Below are 18,011 nucleotides of genomic sequence, written 5' to 3'. Positions count from 1 at the left end.
AAGTTGTATTCTCCAACTCGCGTCGCAGCGCGTCTCTCACCAACTGCTTCACTTGATTAACATCAGCAACACCGTTGCAAATTCGACTACGATTATTCCATGCAGTCTTTTCGGTAACGATGGCCGTGGAGCATGTCATCCCACGAGATCCTCTGATGTCGATTTATCTTTCACCTTCCTCCCGCAACCATGACCTCAGTGCAGTCGCTCGGCCTTCGTGAACCGAGTGCCTTACCATACCTTGTGGCCGAGTCGATCCTCCCTCCAGACCCCGCTCCCTCACTCTACAGATGGACGGTCTTTCAGGTCCCTCAATACCATGGCCTGGGTCTAGTTGAGGAGGAAATCCTTAGCACTGAGCACTGTGTTGTATGGTCGCGCAATGGAATCATCAAAAGAGCGTTGGACCTGGCTGTCGAAGGCGAAAGTATCCTACATGCCTTCGTGACAGACTTTGCTCCCAGCCAAGCGCAAGATATAGCAGAAGGAGGGCACCTCCAGGCGCAAGGTGGATCCCAGGGACTGGTGGAACGTGGCCTCGTCGTGGTGCTCAAAACTCAGGCGCATGTCTTTCTTCTCTCTGGTGATGGCTATGTTGTCCCTCTTTCGTTTGAGGTCGACTCTGCGCTCCCTTTTCCCTTCGGGTTCATTCTGCAGCGGAAACTCAGTCCAGACGAGATTGAAACCCCTCCTCTGCCACTGCAACAAGACCTGAGCACCATAAACGAGACGCTTACTTCCATCGAAGGTAACAGTTCGAGGCCATCTTTAGTGCTACCAAGCGACCGGCAATGGAATTCGCGCCCCAAATTTCCAACTGCCGCTGGCATGCCCCGAACATACTCATTCACGCAGGTGATGTCCGAGTTAGGTCTGGTGGTTCACAGTGCAAATCGCAAGGGGGAGCCTCTTGACGGATGCAGAGCGCTGCCTAGAACAGAGAGACTAGTCTTCATTTCTCGGTATGATGAACTCGGTTCGCAAATTGAGGACGACAAGCAACCTCTTTGCTTGGCTTTAACGCTCAACGAGAAGACTTCGACTTTCACTCTTTGGCATGTGAGTCCAGACGTTGCCAGGAGAAGACTGGATAGGCAAAAGACCAGTCGGACCTCCAAGCCGAGAGCTTCCTTGAGAAAGAGTTCGAACATCTATAAGCGTGATCCAGGCGTTACCGCTCAACCAGCACGGAGGCCGGGCGAGTCGAGAGAGTCTCTTGGTGGTTCAGGACAACAATTTCCTGACGCAGGGCTTCTCTCGTCAGTCCAGGAACAGAAACTATTCCCGCCAGATGATCTAGCCTCCCAACTTGGTCCAGAGTTCGGTGACGTAGGGGTCCAAACTCGGTCAGCTCGAAGGATCAGTTCAATGTTAGCTCGAACGGACCTTGGGTCTGGAGCGGATCGGAGCACATTTAATGATCTGGCCATGGGGCCCGGCGCTCGCCAGAGTCTGACCCGGACTGGCAGACGTGGAGAGTCCATTGGGAGCTTCAACGACCGGCACAGCTTTGGCTTTCGACGCAGAAGCTCATTCCCTACCAATGCATCCGCTTTCAGCACGGGGACTTCATTCCTTGACATATCCGCTCGTGGTCTACTCGAGGACATGGACCCATTACTGCAGTCTGTCCGCGTCGAGGAAGATATTTGCAACGGATCAGAGTCTGACTTACCTAGAGAAATCGGATTCTTCAAGATCAAGTCTTTTCCCAGACGCCAAGTGTCGGTTGGTCCCAATCCAAGTCTTGATGTTGACGTTTCAACTCTCCAAAGCCCTGACCTGCTCAATCAGGACGGACAACGACCGGGAGAGCTTTACGTGTGCGTCATGGACAAGCCCCAACAAGAGCTCACTTTTGTAACTGTTCTGGTCAAAGCAGACTCGCGAGAAAGCAAGAAAACATCTCTTGAGCTCAAAGCCACCGAAGTTCGCAGGTTATCGGGAATCAAGGATGTCTGCAGAGTAGTTGACGGTCCTACTCAACGACTCGTCGTGCTGACCGAATCGCTCGCAAGAAACATCTCTCTACAGCTCGAAGCCCCTTGGTCTCCACCCTTTCGGTTCGACCTTCCGGCAAGGTTCGCGATATATGATCCCTTCGCGAGCTCACCGTCTTTGAGCCCTAGAAGGGACAAAGACACAGGGCTCAGACGGATCATACCAGGGGCGGAAGTCGACATACAATCACTGCTGGAGTCCGGATCTCATGGCAAAATCTACGCGCTTGATCAATGTCTACGTCGTCATGCCGTACAACTTCAACTGGCTCCTCGTGACCCCTTGGTCATTGACATCCTCAGGGTGTGTGAAGTGGTGCTCAAGACAAACCAGCAAGAAAGCTTGCTTGTTGCATTTTGGGAGGTGTCTCGGTGGTTAAGCCTAAGAGAGCCGCCGGTCAATTCAGATTGGGTTGCGATCGTTGTGGTCCTTTTCTCACTTGCGATTCCTTTTCTGAACAGCCAGCAGTCGCAATCTACGCCGAGCCATCGACGGAAGAAAGGTGCTTTCCTTCGGTCCAGCAGTGGAAGCACCATTGACACTACAAATTATGAAGCTATGCATAATGGAGGAGGTGATATGAATCTGAATGCTGGGATGCGCAGCCCATCTTGGAGATGGCTTTCGCGACAACATACAACGATTTCTTCTACTACACCAAGATCGAAGTCGGGCAAGATCTTAAGTCCAATGACTTCCAATGAGTCAGGTAGTGACGGGAAAAGTTCTTTTCTGATGGATTGTGTTGCGCTGGCAAAGGAATATGTACAGTCCCCATCTGGCGAAAATGCCTTTGGACCCGAGGGCTATCTTCCTACATCCATCAACAAAGGCCGAGAGCAACGGTGCAATGCCATTCCAAGCATCCTATTAGGCTTGCATCTTCTCTACGAGGAAAGCAAACTCAGTGTCCCGGCCAATATCAGAGCGAACAAAACGCGCAGCAATTTGGTAATTGTCATGGCTCAATTGGGACGCTGGCTTCAATGGAACAGCTGGACAGCCGACAACAATGGATATTACGAATTCGAGTCATTAGAGTGTGGCAGTTGTCTCTTTGATCATTCAGTCATCGACGGCTTGCCAATGCCAGCGCAACCCTTTGAACCCCCCTCGATTTATGACCACCTTGAACAATGGATCAGTGGCCTTTCTCCTGATCCTTTCCTGACATTGGCACAGCTGTCAGGGAGAAGCATCAGCAGATCTGGTGACACAGGCTCGCACCAAATCGCTCAGTTGACCCCTCGAACATTGGCTCTGATCTCGTTCATGCGGCATGCGCAAGACCGAGTTGGCTCTGAAAACGTGATTCAATCCTTGTCGAAGGCTGGTATGACGGCAGTAAATCTACATACCCTGCCGGATGGGGTTGCTGCCGCTTTTCAGCAGGCTCTATCGTCAAGGAGGTACCGAACAGTCCAGAAGAAACACGACGGGAATCTGTTGCTCGCTGATGGCACGGGTGTCAAAGATGACGCCACGCTTTTTACAAACAGACCGCATCTTTCTTCTACCCACGACGCTCTGCGAGACTATCACAGCATTTGCACATCCGCACTCGAAGCAGAAACACTTCAGAGGTGGGATGCATCATCCGAAGCTGACAGACATGCTATCACCAAGTTAATCTTCAGTAAAGACCGGCGTTTCCCAGAAGCTTCCAAGCTTGTGAACCAGACACGACCTCCAGTGGTGGAATGTACTCCTGAACCAGAGTGGACCGAGGTCGAGTTGCTGGAAGCCCAAAAGGAATTGGCCCAGTACGTCACACGCCGAACACTGTCTGTGGCAACCGGACGAGGAATGATGCATTACAATGCTCGAGTCCCTTTGCTCACGGAAAGAGTCCCAATTCCAGCCTTCAGCCTGCAATGCATCATGAAACCCAGAAACTCCACCGAGAGTACGCAAGCAATGACCTTCAGTGCCGATAAAGCAACGTTTACCGAAGAGAAAGTGTGTTGGGCGTTTTTCCACAATGGTGCATCAATGGGGCTGATGATCTCGAACGATGCTAGAGGAATTGACACTTCCTGGATTCTGTACAACAAGCCGCCAGAACTGACGAACCGACATGCTGGGTTCCTGCTTGCGCTAGGTCTCAACGGCCACTTGAAGACATTGGCTAAGTGGGTTGCTTTCAAGTACCTCACCCCAAAGCACACCATGACATCGGTCGGACTTCTTCTCGGCCTGGCAGCGTCTTTTCTCGGGACTATGGACACCTTGACTACTCGTCTTCTTTCCGTCCATGTCACTCGCCTACTACCTCCTGGCGCTGCCGAACTAAATCTTTCACCACTGACACAGACGACTGGTATCATGGGTATCGGTCTGCTGTATTACAACTCGCAGCACCGTCGGATGTCTGAAGTTATGCTTTCAGAGATTGAAAATGACGATTCTGAAGAAGGGGCACCTGCCGACATGGTCCTTCGTGATGAAGGCTATCGATTAGCGGCAGGCTTCTCTTTGGGACTTATCAATCTGGGCCAGGGCAAGCGCCTACACGGCCTCCATGATATGGGCGTTGTTGAAAGGCTTCTTGCGATCGCGGTCGGCACCAAGAATGTGAATATGGTTCACGTTCTTGATCGCGCGACTGCTGGAGCCGTTATGGGCATGGCATTTATATTTCTAAAGACAAACGACGAAGCGATCGCCCGAAAAGTGGACGTCCCGGATACTTTACATCAGTTTGACTACGTCCGCCCGGATATCTTCCTCTTACGAACCCTGGCACGACATCTGATAATGTGGGACTCAATAGTCCCCACGACGAGTTTCGTGGAAGCATCACTTCCTGCACCCTACAGGCGAAGAGCTGACCTCAAATCGACGAAATTTCTCAGCACAGAGGATATGCCCTTCTTCAATATCGTCGCGGGCATCTGCTTCGCCATCGGGTTGAGGTTCGCGGGCTCGGGACGTGTAGACGTCCGTGATTTGTTGATCTCATACCTTGATCAATTCTTGCGACTAAGTCGGTTGCCTGCTCACAGCTACGATGCGCGGGTGACGTTGAACAGTGTACGGAACTGTCTGGATGCTCTGGCTTTGGCGGCAGCATCCGTGATGGCTGGCTCGGGCGATTTGCTGGTTATGCGGCGTCTACGCGCTTTACATGGACGAACTGATAAGGAAACTCCCTTTGGAAGCCATCTCGCCGCACACATGGCCTTGGGTTCGCTGTTCTTGGCTGGGGGAACAAGGACATTTGGCACGTCCAATCTTGCTATCGCCAGTCTATGTATTGCATTCTATCCCGTGTTTCCTAGTGACGTGCTTGATAACCGCAGTCACCTTCAGGCGCTCCGCCACCTATGGGTCCTTGCTATTGAAGGTCGATGTTTGATTGCCAGAGATGGCGACGCCGGTGGTTCTGTCATCGGAGGCGTGACTGCTACTGTCCATCTCAAAGATGGCACGACGCAACCGATCCAAGTTCCTGGCTTGATACCTGAGTTCGAAACCATCAAATCTATCGAGCTCAAAGGAGAAGGGTTCTGGGACGGCTTCATTGACTTTGGAGCCGGCGGAACAGAGCTTCGAGAGAAGATCAAGGCCGAAAATGCCGTCAACGTCGTCCTTCGCCGGAGAGCTGCGTATGCGAGCCCTCCACGAGACCTCTTCAACGCCGAGCTGCAAGCGTTGACCGAAGCCCAAGGCATCCCTAGCGTAGATCCCAATTCTGTCGCCTCCTACACTCACGGCGGAGGTGCAACGGTCGGCACGAGTTCCTCGAGGCCAGCCAATCCATTTGAATGGTTGTTCGAATTGGTTGCGCTCAAAGGTTTCGATCATGCTGAAAGAGCACTCGTGCTGGGCTCGACACCTGTGGGCGAATGGAATGCCGGGGAATTGTTGCACACAATGGTCGTTGATTCTAGGCTGGAGCTGGAAAAGGTCAGTCTTCCGCCCGGAAGTGAAGCAATTCTGCCTTCCGAGGGCAAGGAGACATCTGCATTAACCATGGAGAAAGACAAACTCTGGCAACTGCGACTTCTGTTCAGCTGGTTCGATCGCTGGGAGAGGGAAGATGAGCAGATCGATAAGCATGGTCATAACGAGGGAGCAGTAGATCTAGATGAGGACAAATGGTTCACCAGGTCTGGAGGCACATGGTTGAGGAGGGAAGTCATCGAACGCTTGAGATGGAGAGTCTGGAACATGACAATGGCCGAGGACGACAAACACCAGACAATTCAGAACGGCGAAGAGACTTAATCATCATGGCTATGTGGAGGCCAGGCACAGAAGCCGTTTAGAGGGCATGTATAGATGCTGATAGTAAAGGATCATGCAACCAAGCCCATTGTCGACTTTCCAAGCCTCATGCACCAGCATCGTGTTCGTTCACCAGCAAGGTATTCAAGGTCTGCTTTCTTTCCTCTTTCCATTTTGTATCCCAGGCCTCGACCTTGCCGCCCAACACGACACAATTCTCAGGCTTCAACATAACGATGCCCCTACGGACCACAGTACCCGGTTTAAGGACGAGTTTGCATCCGATGTACATGCCTATGTCGTCTTGATTTGACGGGCGGAAAGCCTGGTCACCATGTGCAGCGGGTGAAGGAACAGAGGCCGAGATTGAGATTCCAACTTTCGGGATCTTCTCCAGCTCAAACGCCATGGCCTTCGTGCCTCGGGCATCTTGGATAACGAGCCTGTGTGGTCCTGCGGTCAGCTTTTTGTTCGTGACCGATCCGTCCGCAGTAGCAGTAGGCCCCGTGGCACTGGCATGACTGGCGGCGGTGGCAGTAGGATCTGGGCCCTCTTCTTCCCCATTGGCGTCAACCGTGCGAATGACTTCCCTGCCACGCACCTCTTCGCCTCGCTCCACGCGCTCGATTGCTTCGACTTGGCTCCATTTGCTCGAGCCCACGTCGAGGACGTCCAAGATCTGGACGACAACGGTGCCTGGTAGCTGCCGGGCTTTGACATTCACGTCGGCGACATCTCTTGGAAAGAGGCCTGTAGAAGACGGGGAGAGCGATGTAGTAATATCGCTTGTCAGGATGCGAAATTGCGCTGTAGATATCAATGCTGGTAGAGGCGGCGGGTTCGGCCCACGCGAGTCGAGGAATTCATTGAGCCATTCACCATTCACGGACAGCTGCTGCCTGCTTTGAAGCGCCGAAGAGATTTGGCTGTGCAGAGGGTGCATCGCCGTGTCAGGCCTAAAGTCAAGTTGCTCGCCCCTTTAAAGGTGTTTGTGCCAGTAATGCCAGTTGCTTCGATGTCGCTATTTACAAGCAGTGTCGACATTCGCGGGTATGGCACTGCGGGAAGTGAGTGATTGTGACACTACATCTCCAACAGTCATTTGCCAGGTGACATCCTCGGTACCTAGGTAAACTTCATGTGACTCCTCCCATCGTTGAAGCTTCTCGAAAATTGTGAAGACAGATGGGCTCATCATGGCCTGGTCGGCGGAATTTCGGTTGATACAAGGCTACGGACACGAGGCTGTGCTCTCGTCCCTCGCCTTTGTTTTCTTTTCTACGGAGTACAGCAATGCCAAAACACCGGTATAATAGCACAATCGCAAAATTTGTTGGACTGTATTGTACATCCCGCTGCGTTGAACTGATATCGGCCATGTAGCTGTCCTGTTGCACGCCATGGCTACGATCAGCTCCCCTCGAAGCGAGTCTCCCGCCATATCGATTCCACGCATCACTTCACCTTCTATACCCAGTACAAGCGGCACACCTGTTTCCTCGGTGCGTCCGTCATTCGAAGTGACAAGAAACAACTCTGCTTCTCCGTCGCTACAACATGCCTCCCCCATTGCCAATCCGGCGCAGCGGCGCAACCGGGCTGCTTTGCGTGACTATTACAATCTGAAGGGAAGAGGTCCGTCCGGCGCGGATTACGACCTCAGTCGCAAAGCAAGCATAGCATCCAACACCTCCGAATCAACCATAACCTCTCCCACGGTCGTACCGGAGTCCTCAACGCTGACAGCACAACTTGACGACCCCTACTTTGACGCCGAAGCTTACGTTTCCGACCTTCTCAAAACTGCCACCCTGCAAGATATACTAAAGGCAGAAAGCGCCCTTGTTAGCGAAGTTCGGAATCTAGATGGCGAGCGAAAGGCTCTGGTCTATGACAACTACAGCAAGTTGATCAAGGCTGTCGGTACGATCGCGAAGATGCAGAAGGGCATGCACAAGCGGGAGCCGAACAGATTTAGTGCGCTGGGAATGCAGAAAGACACAACCCCAAGCCTAGAGGGAGTGGAAAAACTGGGCGAGAAACTTGACGGTCTGCTCAAGATAGTCAAGGATCTGGGACCTGTTCAACGAGAAGACACTCAGCGGCTGGTCGAGGCGAGGGAGCAGAGACGGCAGAAAGAGACGGTCAAATGGGCATTGGACGCCCCAAATCGACTACAAGCCATGATAGAAAGAGGCCAGAAGGCCGAGGCGGCGAAAGAATATGATTCAATCAAGGCATTGTTGGATCAGTGGAACGGTGTTGGTGGAGTCGATGAGTTGCGAGCTGAATGTGCGCGAGTCATCGACAGGATCGAGACGGACGCGCGGGTATCAGAACAGCAAGATAACGATGCCGCAAATGCAGACTGACGATGATCCAAGAATGCGCACAATTTGGCCGACTCCTCAATGTACCTACGGCACCACCGGCGACATTCTCGGATGGGCGAGCGGCTTCCGTCAGATGCATCAGGTCTCTAATGTCCTCCAACCAGGTGGGCAGGCGCTTCCCACGAGACAAGATCTTGCGTTCTTGATTGAACTTCTTAATCACCGACTTGCGGGACTGGGTCTCCCACGTCTATAGAGATCAGCTTCAATCTAGCGACTCGGCAGATCCGTTTGCCTAACTCATACGAGAATCGGCGCCGCGTTCTCTGCCACTCCATTGTGCTTGCAGAGTAACTCGGCCTACTTGACACCGCCAATGAATGGTGGAATCTACGCCTGCGACTCGTGTCGCGTGGTCCGAGTCGCCTTGGACTGGAATTTGGATGGTATAAGAACTCAACACTCATGATACATTCAGTAGTCGAGCTTGAGGACGAAGGGAGAGACCTGGACGCAACCACATGACTGCATCTGTGTATTGTGGCCTACTCTTGTCTACCTACGTGGCTGCACGTTCCAGTGGTGAACCTTCACTTCGAAGCCTAGCGTCATCGGCGATATCCTTGCAACACCATCGCAAGTTCATGGGGCGTGCTCTATGGTTCGTACAATCCAAGGCAAGCTTACTCAAATACGGTAGAAGATTGAATTCGAACAATAATCATATCGCGCATGACCATATCTCATGTGTCTCCTTTCCCAGCCTGGATCCATGAGCCTGCATGTCGAAAATCGGGGTATCAAAACAAATGGAACGCATTATATGAGAATATCGCAGTGATCTCGGTGTCGCCGTAAGACTTTCATGCTTGAAACACCGCCGAAGGGATTGGAGACTCTGCAGCTGGCTTTGCCAATCCTGACTGTCCGCTCAATATGGACTGTTCACAATCTCTTCTCGCAAATGACTCTGCCTGCCGCTTCGTCTGGGCGTCGCCAATGCACCAGTGCTCAGCCTCACCGCTGGACCTGCAATGCTCTCTCTCGTCGGCTTCTTGAAAGTCTTGCGACTGACCATGTCGACTTCGTTGGGTAGCGCAAGGATGACATTCTTGTCGGATCCGAACTCGAAGTTGTCTGCCATGACCTGAGCGGCATAGCGCTTGATGTGGTATGGATCCTTGCTGCCAGCAACGACCTTCTTAAGGCTCCAGGTGACAAGGAAAGGACCGGTTGAAGTAATGATGCTTGTCTCGGGATTTTCTGGTGAAGCATTGAATTTCGCAGCTGTGAAAGAGAGCGGCGCACCCGTCTCATGCTGGAATTGTGCAACATGGCTGGGCGTAAGGGCGAGACGACGTGGTTGGGGCTTGCTGTCTTTGGCAAAAGAACGTTCGAAACCCAACTTGCCCTCATACCTGCCGTCCTTTTGGAGGGTGTCAATCAAGAGAAGATAGGTGCGGCACGTGGCAAGGAGCCAGCGACCGTCAGCACTGACATCAAGACCAATAATGGCTTCGCCGAGAGCTGGGATATGAGTTTTGGCATTGACGCCCAGCCGATCAAAGAGACGGACGTCTCCTTTGTTGGACGCCACTGCAACATGGCCCTTTTCTGTCGTGGCCGCTGCAGAGAAATCGTTCTGGGACATGTACTGTTTCAGTTGAGTCTCCACGAGCTTGTTACCAGCAACACGAGGATCGATGCGGAACAGAGCATTCTTGCTGTGACCGATGAATGGTTGTGCTGAGGTTTGCTGAGCGAACTTGGTTTCGGGGACGAAATTGGTCACAGGGATATCATCGTGGACTTTCCATTCGTCAATGATCTTGCCATATTCGAGGTCCATCCGGTAGAGGGCATTGGGGTTGGAGTCGTCTTGGAGGACCATGTTCTGGTCTTCTGAGTGTAACATGACCTTGTTTGGTCGGAACAGCTTGCCCTTTGGTGTCTCCACTTTGGATATATTGGTCGTAAACTCAAGATGTCGGTTTGGAAGGTGCTTGAAGACCCCGATCTTGGAACCTCGAATGACAAATGACCGATCATGCTTGGTTCCCACGGCCAACTGTGAGTTGACATTGCCATCCGCGTTATCGAGTTCGACATTGTCTTCTGATTCATCTGAGTCGTAGTGTTCGCTGCGCTGGCCACCATCGGTATCCTCATCTTCTTCCTCTTCCTCTTCGACCTCCTCGCCCTCTGGCGCATCGTTCATGGTCAATTCGTTGAAAGCTTCAAAGACATATTCTCGATCATGGGCTTTGACTTTGGACCATTTCATCTCGTTCAGCTGTTCCCACAATGCCTGCATGATGCCCTCTTGGAAGTTCTCAAGTGTTGCTTGGTCGTGGAAGCGGAGGAGCCAAGAGTATGCCGACCCATCGTCGGTATAGTGGTTGAAGATAGCCGACAAGTATTCGAAGTTGAAAACGGGGTTGATGTCGGCCACAATCTCTTGCCCAAGCCATTCGCGTCCGTCAGAGCTCGTAATTTGCAGCCAGTAGCGCCATTTGCCGAGATCGGTAACAACTGCATCCACGGAAGCGTCCTGCAACATAAAGGTGCCAGAGGAGAAGTCGAAAAGATGCAGTTCAGCTTTCTGCTTGGTCAAGACTTCGCCTGCCGATGGGGCAGTCTTTGCTGCCGGGGCTTTTGTAGAGGTTGTGGCAAGTTCTGTGGCATTCGGCTCAATTGCCTTCTTAGGGGATTTCACATCTTGGGCCATACGTTCGGCCGATTCCTTGGAGGTGGGCATCGTATCCTTAGGAGACGAAACCGAGCTGGCGGCAGGGATGGCGTCCTCGTTGTCGAAATAGAACTCTCTTAGTTCAGAGTCGGTAGCCTTTTGAGCCGATTGGCGGTGTTTTCGCTCGTATTGGCAATCAATCGCAGCTAGCAAAAAAGTCTGGATCTTGTCTTGTTGCACCGACGGATCGCAGACAAATTCGTAAAGGTCGCCTGGATCACCACTCAGGTCCCGCCAGGCTAGAACTGTTTCACCACCCGATCTCTTCTCAGATCTGAAGTGCAGACTCTGATCGAGTAGGAAGGTCTTCTCGTCCTTGTCAAAGCTCTCTCCTCCTTCGTCTTCGTCGTCCTCTGCCAGCTCTTCTTCTCCCTCCTCATATGCCCGCTGCACCACTAGTTGGTACTGGAACTCCTGACCGGTTCGCCGGATGCTGGCGACAGCATCTTTGTAGATGAGTTCGGAGTAGCCCTTGGGTGACAGAGGACGGACCAGGTAGAGCTGCCCTTGAGGAATCTCGGTAATGACCTCCTTGGAAACGTCTCCAAAGAGGTACTTGCTGACTAGATGGGAAACAGTGGTTAGCCAAAGGTCTGGCATCGCAAATGCAGGAGTGATGATGGGATACCGTACCATTTTTGATCATGAACATCGTGAAGGCGGGGAACTGAAATTCACAAGTCGCAGCGACTCGGGCAGAATCTGCCAGACCTCTTGACAGAGGAGCAAATGCTGTTTGGAACCAGACGAGAGCGACAGAGCGATGGTGCTATCTTGCAACTGTAGTGTGTTTGAGCAGAAGAAAGAACACGGAGTATCATAATCACGTTAAATGTTGACAGAGTAGAAGTTTGGTCGAGTGGCCGACCGCAGGATCTAGGTTGCCATGACGCAGTGCTAGGCTGCAAAAGTCCAGCCTGGTCACGCCTGGTGCAGTCCAAGATCCAAGGCTCTAGGGGTGGCAAACAACGTCTGCCCACGAATCACCAGCCCGGCCCTGGGCCCGATGTTTGCTCCATCCTAGCCTCATCACCGACAGAGAAGGCTGAAACAACCCTGCCTGCGCTTCCACTTCCGGACCGCCTCAATGTGAAGAACATCGTCAACCGATTACCCGCTCATGAAACACTCATCCTTCACGGCTTGATGCATCTCACAAAGCCTCCTGATGGCTTCTCAAGATGGGTCTCAACGGCGAACCTCTTCTCAAAGGCAGAACGGGACCCAAACGCTGGCAGACAATCCTTATAACCCCAATTCAGCCGCCTATCTCGCCTATCCTGTGAAGCATGTGGTATCGAGTCTCTATCGTCGAATGACCGAACCTCCTGAGCATCCCGTCAGCAAGTTGCTCGACGCTCCTGCTGCAGCGCCGTCGTCCGGGGTCTACACGCCTCCCAAAAGAACACAATCTCCCTTCCAACCTCCACCTCTTACGCCACTCGAGCTGAGACATACGCTCTCGCCCAAAGCAGCCGAGTCGCTTCTCTTGACTCGACCCCTCGCCGAAGAGATACGGCTTCTCATTCCACCAAGACTTCAACTAATCGACCATTGGCGTTTGGCATATTCACTAGAGGCGCACGGCTCTTCGCTGGCAACACTATATGAACACTGTGCCAATGTGTCTACCTACACGCAGCGGTCAGGCTATGTACTGGTGGTAAAAGATGGATCCACGGCAGCTTCACAAGGATCGGTGTTTGGTGCATATCTTTCAGACTCGCCCAAGCCGGCCTTGCATTATTTTGGCACCGGGGAATGCTTTCTCTGGCGTGCCAGCATATTGCCTGCGTTAAGAGATTTCTCTGCAGGTCTAAACGAGACCTCACAATCACAATCTCATGATTTGCTGGAGCTGGCTGGCTTACCTCCTCCGCCCAGCGCCGATACGACAAACCTCCAACGAGCCACGACAATTCGTGGCGAACGGAAGACTTCTTCGGTCTCCAACTCAACGACATCGCTTCCGCTACCTACGAACAAGGATACTCTTGCGCCGCCACAACTGCCTCGCTCAGGAACCTCGACGCCTGACCGTATACGTTTCAAGGCCTTTCCTTACAGCGGAATCAATGATTTCTTGATCTACTGCCAATCAGGCTACCTTTCTGTGGGTGGTGGAGATGGCCATTATGGCTTATGGTTGGATGATGAGCTTAACACCGGCGTCAGTGAAACATGCCCAACATTTGGCAACGAGCCCCTGAGCGACGAGGGACGCAAATTTGAAATCTTGGGCGTGGAGATGTGGTACGTGGGCGCGTAACGAAATAATCGACATCAGGCCTCCATGAGTCGAGCCGATCTGAAGCCGCTGCAGCTCTGGGCCCGACCACCAAGACTCGACCTCAACATCCTCGCTCTACATCTACCTACCACATACTCAGACAATCCAGCCTTGTGTGAACCAATGCTGGATAAGGTAACATATGCTGTCAATCCTAACAACAGGGAGCGACAATTCCCTCCAAGCGAGCATGAGACTCATGTATCTGTGCATTCATAAAGCATCGTGATTCCGCCGAAATTCTGGGACCACTCCAAAAGCGACCGGATGGTACAAATGAAGCGGTGCGACCGCATCCCAGCGATGTGCTCGTATGGCTTCAGTCGCGATTGACACACGTTTCACAAACTTCGTATTTCGGCCATCGATGGAGGAATTATTGGGTGGTGCGATATTCTGTTCACGGTCAATGGGCTTCTAGAAGCAGGAACAAGCTTCCGGACTCCCCGATCGCAATCTCTGTAGAGATCACGATTGTGGAATTCCCTTTGTCCTTTTTCCATCAAGAATATCCCCATAGCCAAAGGCACTGAGCAGGAGACACGACGTCACGCAAGGGTTCTGTTATCCGACCGGATGTCTTTTGCAGAGGGAATTGTACGAGGCACGCTAGGCTCTAACTCGGCGCCTGAACGTATATGCGTTTTATGCTCGACTATGACCGGGAAACAATGCAGTGGCCATTTAGGAATTCTGCCCGAAGGTCCTAGTGCAAGAATTGAATGCTGCCTCTTAAGAGAAGACGAAAGAGCCAATCAGCAAAACTGCCACAGCTTCTACATACGGAAAGCACTCCATGATCCCCGAGGTCCTGCTTGTGGTGGACAGAACAACAGAAATCACAAGAGTAGGCTCATACTGAATTGATTTCGGCCGTATCAGGGCAAGTCGGACGAAGAACTCGATGGTTAATAATATACCTGCATCGAGCCAAGCGGTATATTGGTTTGGTGAAGGATACAATATGTTATGGGACAAGTGTTAGATGCTGATCAAGTCCAAGTCCATTTTGAAAATGGTCAGCATGAGGACGCTTGATCATGTTCGTCCGAAACCGTGCGTCAAAATTATTTTTGGTAATCCAGACTAAACATTGTTCACGTAAATTACCAGTAACCCCGTATTGTGACGGAACGGCGCTAGCCAATACCATGCATAATGCTGCACAAATCTGCCTAGTAGCCAAGATGCCGGAGTCCTTGGTCCAGTTGATGGCAACGTAAGTCGAGAGCAAGTGTCGATCTCAATGAAGACTGGGCACTCCCAAGACTGAGGGCTCTTGATCTCACTCTGAAGGGCAGGGAGATTTCGTCGGGGAGCAGGAATGCATGGGAGAGGAAGAATGCATTTCGGTTTTGCTGTGTCGGCCTTACGAGGTTCCCTTGGCAGATGAAGTCTAGTCGCAAAGTCAGGTCCATCTCAAGCTATGATATACTTCCTCTGATAGGTAGGCATTCACTAATCGCCGACCACGGCAACCAAAAGGGAAAGAGTCTCGCTCCTTCGCAACTGAGGAATGACCGTGTGCCGAATAATGCTAGTCGTGCGCTGCCGACTGCCCGAGAGAAATCCCCAGTCTTTTCGTGTCGGGATTTGAGACTATTAGACTTGCGAGCAACTTGCTGCACAAAAAGGCGCATCAAGAGCGCAGGGTTCCCTGCCGACTAACCCTAAACGGTGCCTGGGTGTCCTTATGACTGTGACTGACGCAGCATGCGCCAGATGTAATCGCACCAAGCTGGGTCCCCTGCCAGTTGCTGCTGGTGCCAAATCTTCAAGTTTCTGAGCATCATGTCATCAAAAGGAAAAGGATCCAATCCCCCTTGGCCAAATGTTTAGTTTTAGTCGGGGTCCACTCCTACCTTACTGCCTTACTCAGTCTTCATTCAACACCCCGGTCATGCATCATCTTTTGTGGCTTTCACGAGTACGTGCATCGCAAACTTTTTGGGCCGCTCGCGCCCTGGGCTGCAAAGCTCAGCGTCCCAAGTAACTGACCAAACTATGCCTCATGCTCATTCAACATATGGCTCCACTTGATGCGGTTGCTTGCCATCTTACTAACCCAGCCTCTGCTAACGATATATAGGGCCTGATGTTCTCAATGCTCCTCCCCTCTAGCAATGTGCACATACCCCCAGTCTCCTTCGTATCCTTCGTCTACTTCAATAAGCTGACTTTGCCTCGTGTTGCCCCGGCCTTGAACTGTCTGGCCTGACTATATCTTGCCTTAGAGACCTGTGTCCTATGGTGCGCCTCCCCTCCCCTTGTCGACCCTCGAATTAGGCACGACGATATACTTGCCTTCCCTTGGAAACACCTGGACTACCCAGCAATGGGCGCTACGATCATGACTCCTCCGTTGGAACCTTCATCTCCCCTCGATGGTGGCATTCGAAAACGAGTATGCAAGGCTTGTGACCGATGTCGATTAAAGAAATCCAAGGTTCGTCTCGAGTACCACTTGGTCCTGGTTTGGTGCCGAGGCCAAGTCTGATTTGTTTCCAGTGCGACGGTGCCAGTCCATGCAGTCGGTGCAAAGCGGACAACGCCATCTGCGTCTTCGGAGAACGAAAGAAGTCTCATGACAAGGTCTATCCCAAAGGGTAAGTCGCCAGCGTCTGCTTCTCTGCAATTGTCCTGATCTGACTCGCTCGCAGCTACGTAGAAATGCTCGAGAGCCAACAAGCACAACTCGTTACCGGCCTACAAGAGTTGTACAAGCGACTACAGAATGGTCAGGGTTGGACCGGAGCGCCCTTGAAAGAGACCGGCAGTGGCACGCCCTTGACCCATGACATCTTGGAGAGACTGGGCGCGTTGAAACAAGACGGCAATACTACACACGAGGCATTCGAAGAGGACTTGAACGCCTTACAGCAGAGGCTGATCGACGACGGAGCTGGCTTCATGCAACGGCAACCTTCACATGATTCACATACCGACAGCAGTGCTCCTTCGCCCATTTACGAGCCTGTAGCCCAGAGGCCCAACTTTACCAATCCATTCAGCCTCCACCAGCTTCCTCCCACACCTCCGAACCGGAGTCCTTATCCTCAGAACGCCCGAGCTGTCCCTCCCACGAAATCACACACCTACCCCCACGCCGTCAACCTGCAATCGAATCTTAGCTGGACTACCCCTGTCGGCGAGTTCGACAATTCCATGGATTTCATCAACCAATTCGGCTCACCTCTGGTGGACTCATCATTTGATCTGACGTCCTTTCCTCCAGCCATGTCCCAAGACCACATCATGCCTGCAGCTATCAACCCCTGTCTAACGATGAAAGACTGGGCTGGCCAGGAAGATCTTCAACGGTATTTCAACCCGACCATGCTGGCATGACCTGATTGGCCGGATACGATACATGATTTTCACCAGTATATGTAATGCATCCAAAGCGGGCGAATCGGAGTTAGGGCAGCCTCCTGACCGGAAACCCGAGAATGGGAGCCCGGCACGGCAAGGCCATGTACGAAGCTTCTCCTTCTGCCGTGGGAACTGGATTCTGGAGCGGTTTATCTCTTTTCACGTTGAACGTCATCAAGTAAGTGTATAACATCAACCGGGCGGCACAGTCCTGTGGCGTTTCGGGCGGCTCAGCTATGGAGCATCGTTCGTCTGGCGCCCACAGGAACCGACGAGAAGTGTGAGAATGGAAAGTATGTGCTGACATGGTTCACTCATGTCTCATCATGTCAAATTTTAGCTATATACCAGTTAATGATACGAATTGGGCGGGATAACATGACGTGGATAAGGAATACGATCAGCAGAATGGAGGTGCACGCCTTACCGAGGTCGAGGTGCAAGCCGCGTTTTCGGATCGTTTGCTACTGAACCAGTTTATCGTTCGTCTCAGGCTTTTGGATATATGCATGACTAGGTGCTTGGGCCCCCGACAGCTCGCAACCAGTTCAAGAAACTGGCAGTTCAGGTGCTGAGCAAGTTTGTCCGAAGTAACTTCATTGTCATCCAGATATACTTCGTGATTGACGTTCGAAAAGCCAAAGTTGTGAGTAAGGTATCGCATAGCGCTCTTGCCTTTCCACTGCGCTAGGCGACAAGCATTAAATTGCGCTCGCTCCGTGATGTAGTATGGCTATACAGGTGGCGCGCGTATACCGAGCCGTCTCTGCAGCCATATGCCTGAGTCAGGCAGGCTTGTCAGGCTTGTCCACCCATGTTCTATCTTACAACATTCACAACCTTCGGTTCCCACTGCAGCTTCATTATTTCGTCACGACTTTGGAAAGTTTCGAGTCTTGACCGTCCGTTCTCCTCGGGGCTTGGAAAGCCTTTTGCGAATTATTAGAGAACCTCTTTGGCATGGCCGTTGGCCCACGGCTGTATTCGTCATGGATGCTGTCAGTGGTCTACCAACGCAAGTTGTGATCCTAGAATT

General features: G+C 52.1%; 6 protein-coding genes across 7 annotated transcripts; 4 read left to right on the top strand and 2 right to left on the bottom strand.

Annotated features, from left to right (window-relative positions):
* Positions 1-51: 51 nt before the first annotated feature.
* Positions 52-6,308, top strand: PV05_09332 (uncharacterized protein). Its single transcript, XM_013455659.1, has one exon. It carries the CDS (start codon positions 190-192, stop codon positions 6,229-6,231), a length of 6,042 nt encoding a protein of 2,013 aa, XP_013311113.1. The 5' UTR covers positions 52-189; the 3' UTR covers positions 6,232-6,308.
* PV05_09331 (uncharacterized protein) lies at positions 6,213-7,398 on the bottom strand. Its single transcript, XM_013455658.1, has one exon. It carries the CDS (start codon positions 7,172-7,174, stop codon positions 6,338-6,340), a length of 837 nt encoding a protein of 278 aa, XP_013311112.1. The 5' UTR covers positions 7,175-7,398; the 3' UTR covers positions 6,213-6,337.
* Positions 7,399-7,520: 122 nt separating this feature from the next.
* Positions 7,521-9,361, top strand: PV05_09330 (uncharacterized protein). Its single transcript, XM_013455657.1, has one exon. The coding sequence runs from the start codon at positions 7,632-7,634 to the stop codon at positions 8,601-8,603; it is 972 nt and encodes a 323-aa protein (XP_013311111.1). The 5' UTR covers positions 7,521-7,631; the 3' UTR covers positions 8,604-9,361.
* On the bottom strand, positions 9,059-12,173 carry PV05_09329 (uncharacterized protein). The gene is made up of 2 exons (XM_013455656.1): positions 11,947-12,173; positions 9,059-11,876 (listed from the first exon to the last, which is right to left on the bottom strand). Exons 1-2 carry the CDS (start codon positions 11,963-11,965, stop codon positions 9,496-9,498), a joined length of 2,400 nt encoding a protein of 799 aa, XP_013311110.1. The 5' UTR covers positions 11,966-12,173; the 3' UTR covers positions 9,059-9,495.
* Positions 12,174-12,358: 185 nt separating this feature from the next.
* Positions 12,359-14,686, top strand: PV05_09328 (uncharacterized protein). Its single transcript, XM_013455655.1, has one exon. The coding sequence runs from the start codon at positions 12,482-12,484 to the stop codon at positions 13,580-13,582; it is 1,101 nt and encodes a 366-aa protein (XP_013311109.1). The 5' UTR covers positions 12,359-12,481; the 3' UTR covers positions 13,583-14,686.
* An 809-nt stretch (positions 14,687-15,495) lies between these two features.
* PV05_09327 lies at positions 15,496-17,889 on the top strand. 2 transcript variants are annotated; one of them, XM_013455654.1, is made up of 3 exons: positions 15,496-16,049; positions 16,112-16,209; positions 16,264-17,889. In XM_013455654.1, the coding sequence occupies exons 1-3, from the start codon at positions 15,939-15,941 to the stop codon at positions 16,949-16,951; spliced, it is 897 nt and encodes a 298-aa protein (XP_013311108.1). In that variant the 5' UTR covers positions 15,496-15,938; the 3' UTR covers positions 16,952-17,889. The 2 variants fall into 2 exon arrangements, with proteins under 2 accessions (XP_013311108.1, XP_013311107.1); XM_013455653.1 differs by having other exon boundaries at positions 15,496-16,209.
* Positions 17,890-18,011: the final 122 nt, after the last annotated feature.

This window comes from Exophiala xenobiotica (genome assembly GCF_000835505.1).
Source record: "Exophiala xenobiotica strain CBS 118157 unplaced genomic scaffold supercont1.6, whole genome shotgun sequence".
Classification (NCBI taxonomy): domain Eukaryota; kingdom Fungi; phylum Ascomycota; class Eurotiomycetes; order Chaetothyriales; family Herpotrichiellaceae; genus Exophiala; species Exophiala xenobiotica.
The sequence above is the reverse complement of the archived record's forward strand: the minus strand, read 5'-3'. Positions and strand labels throughout refer to the sequence as shown.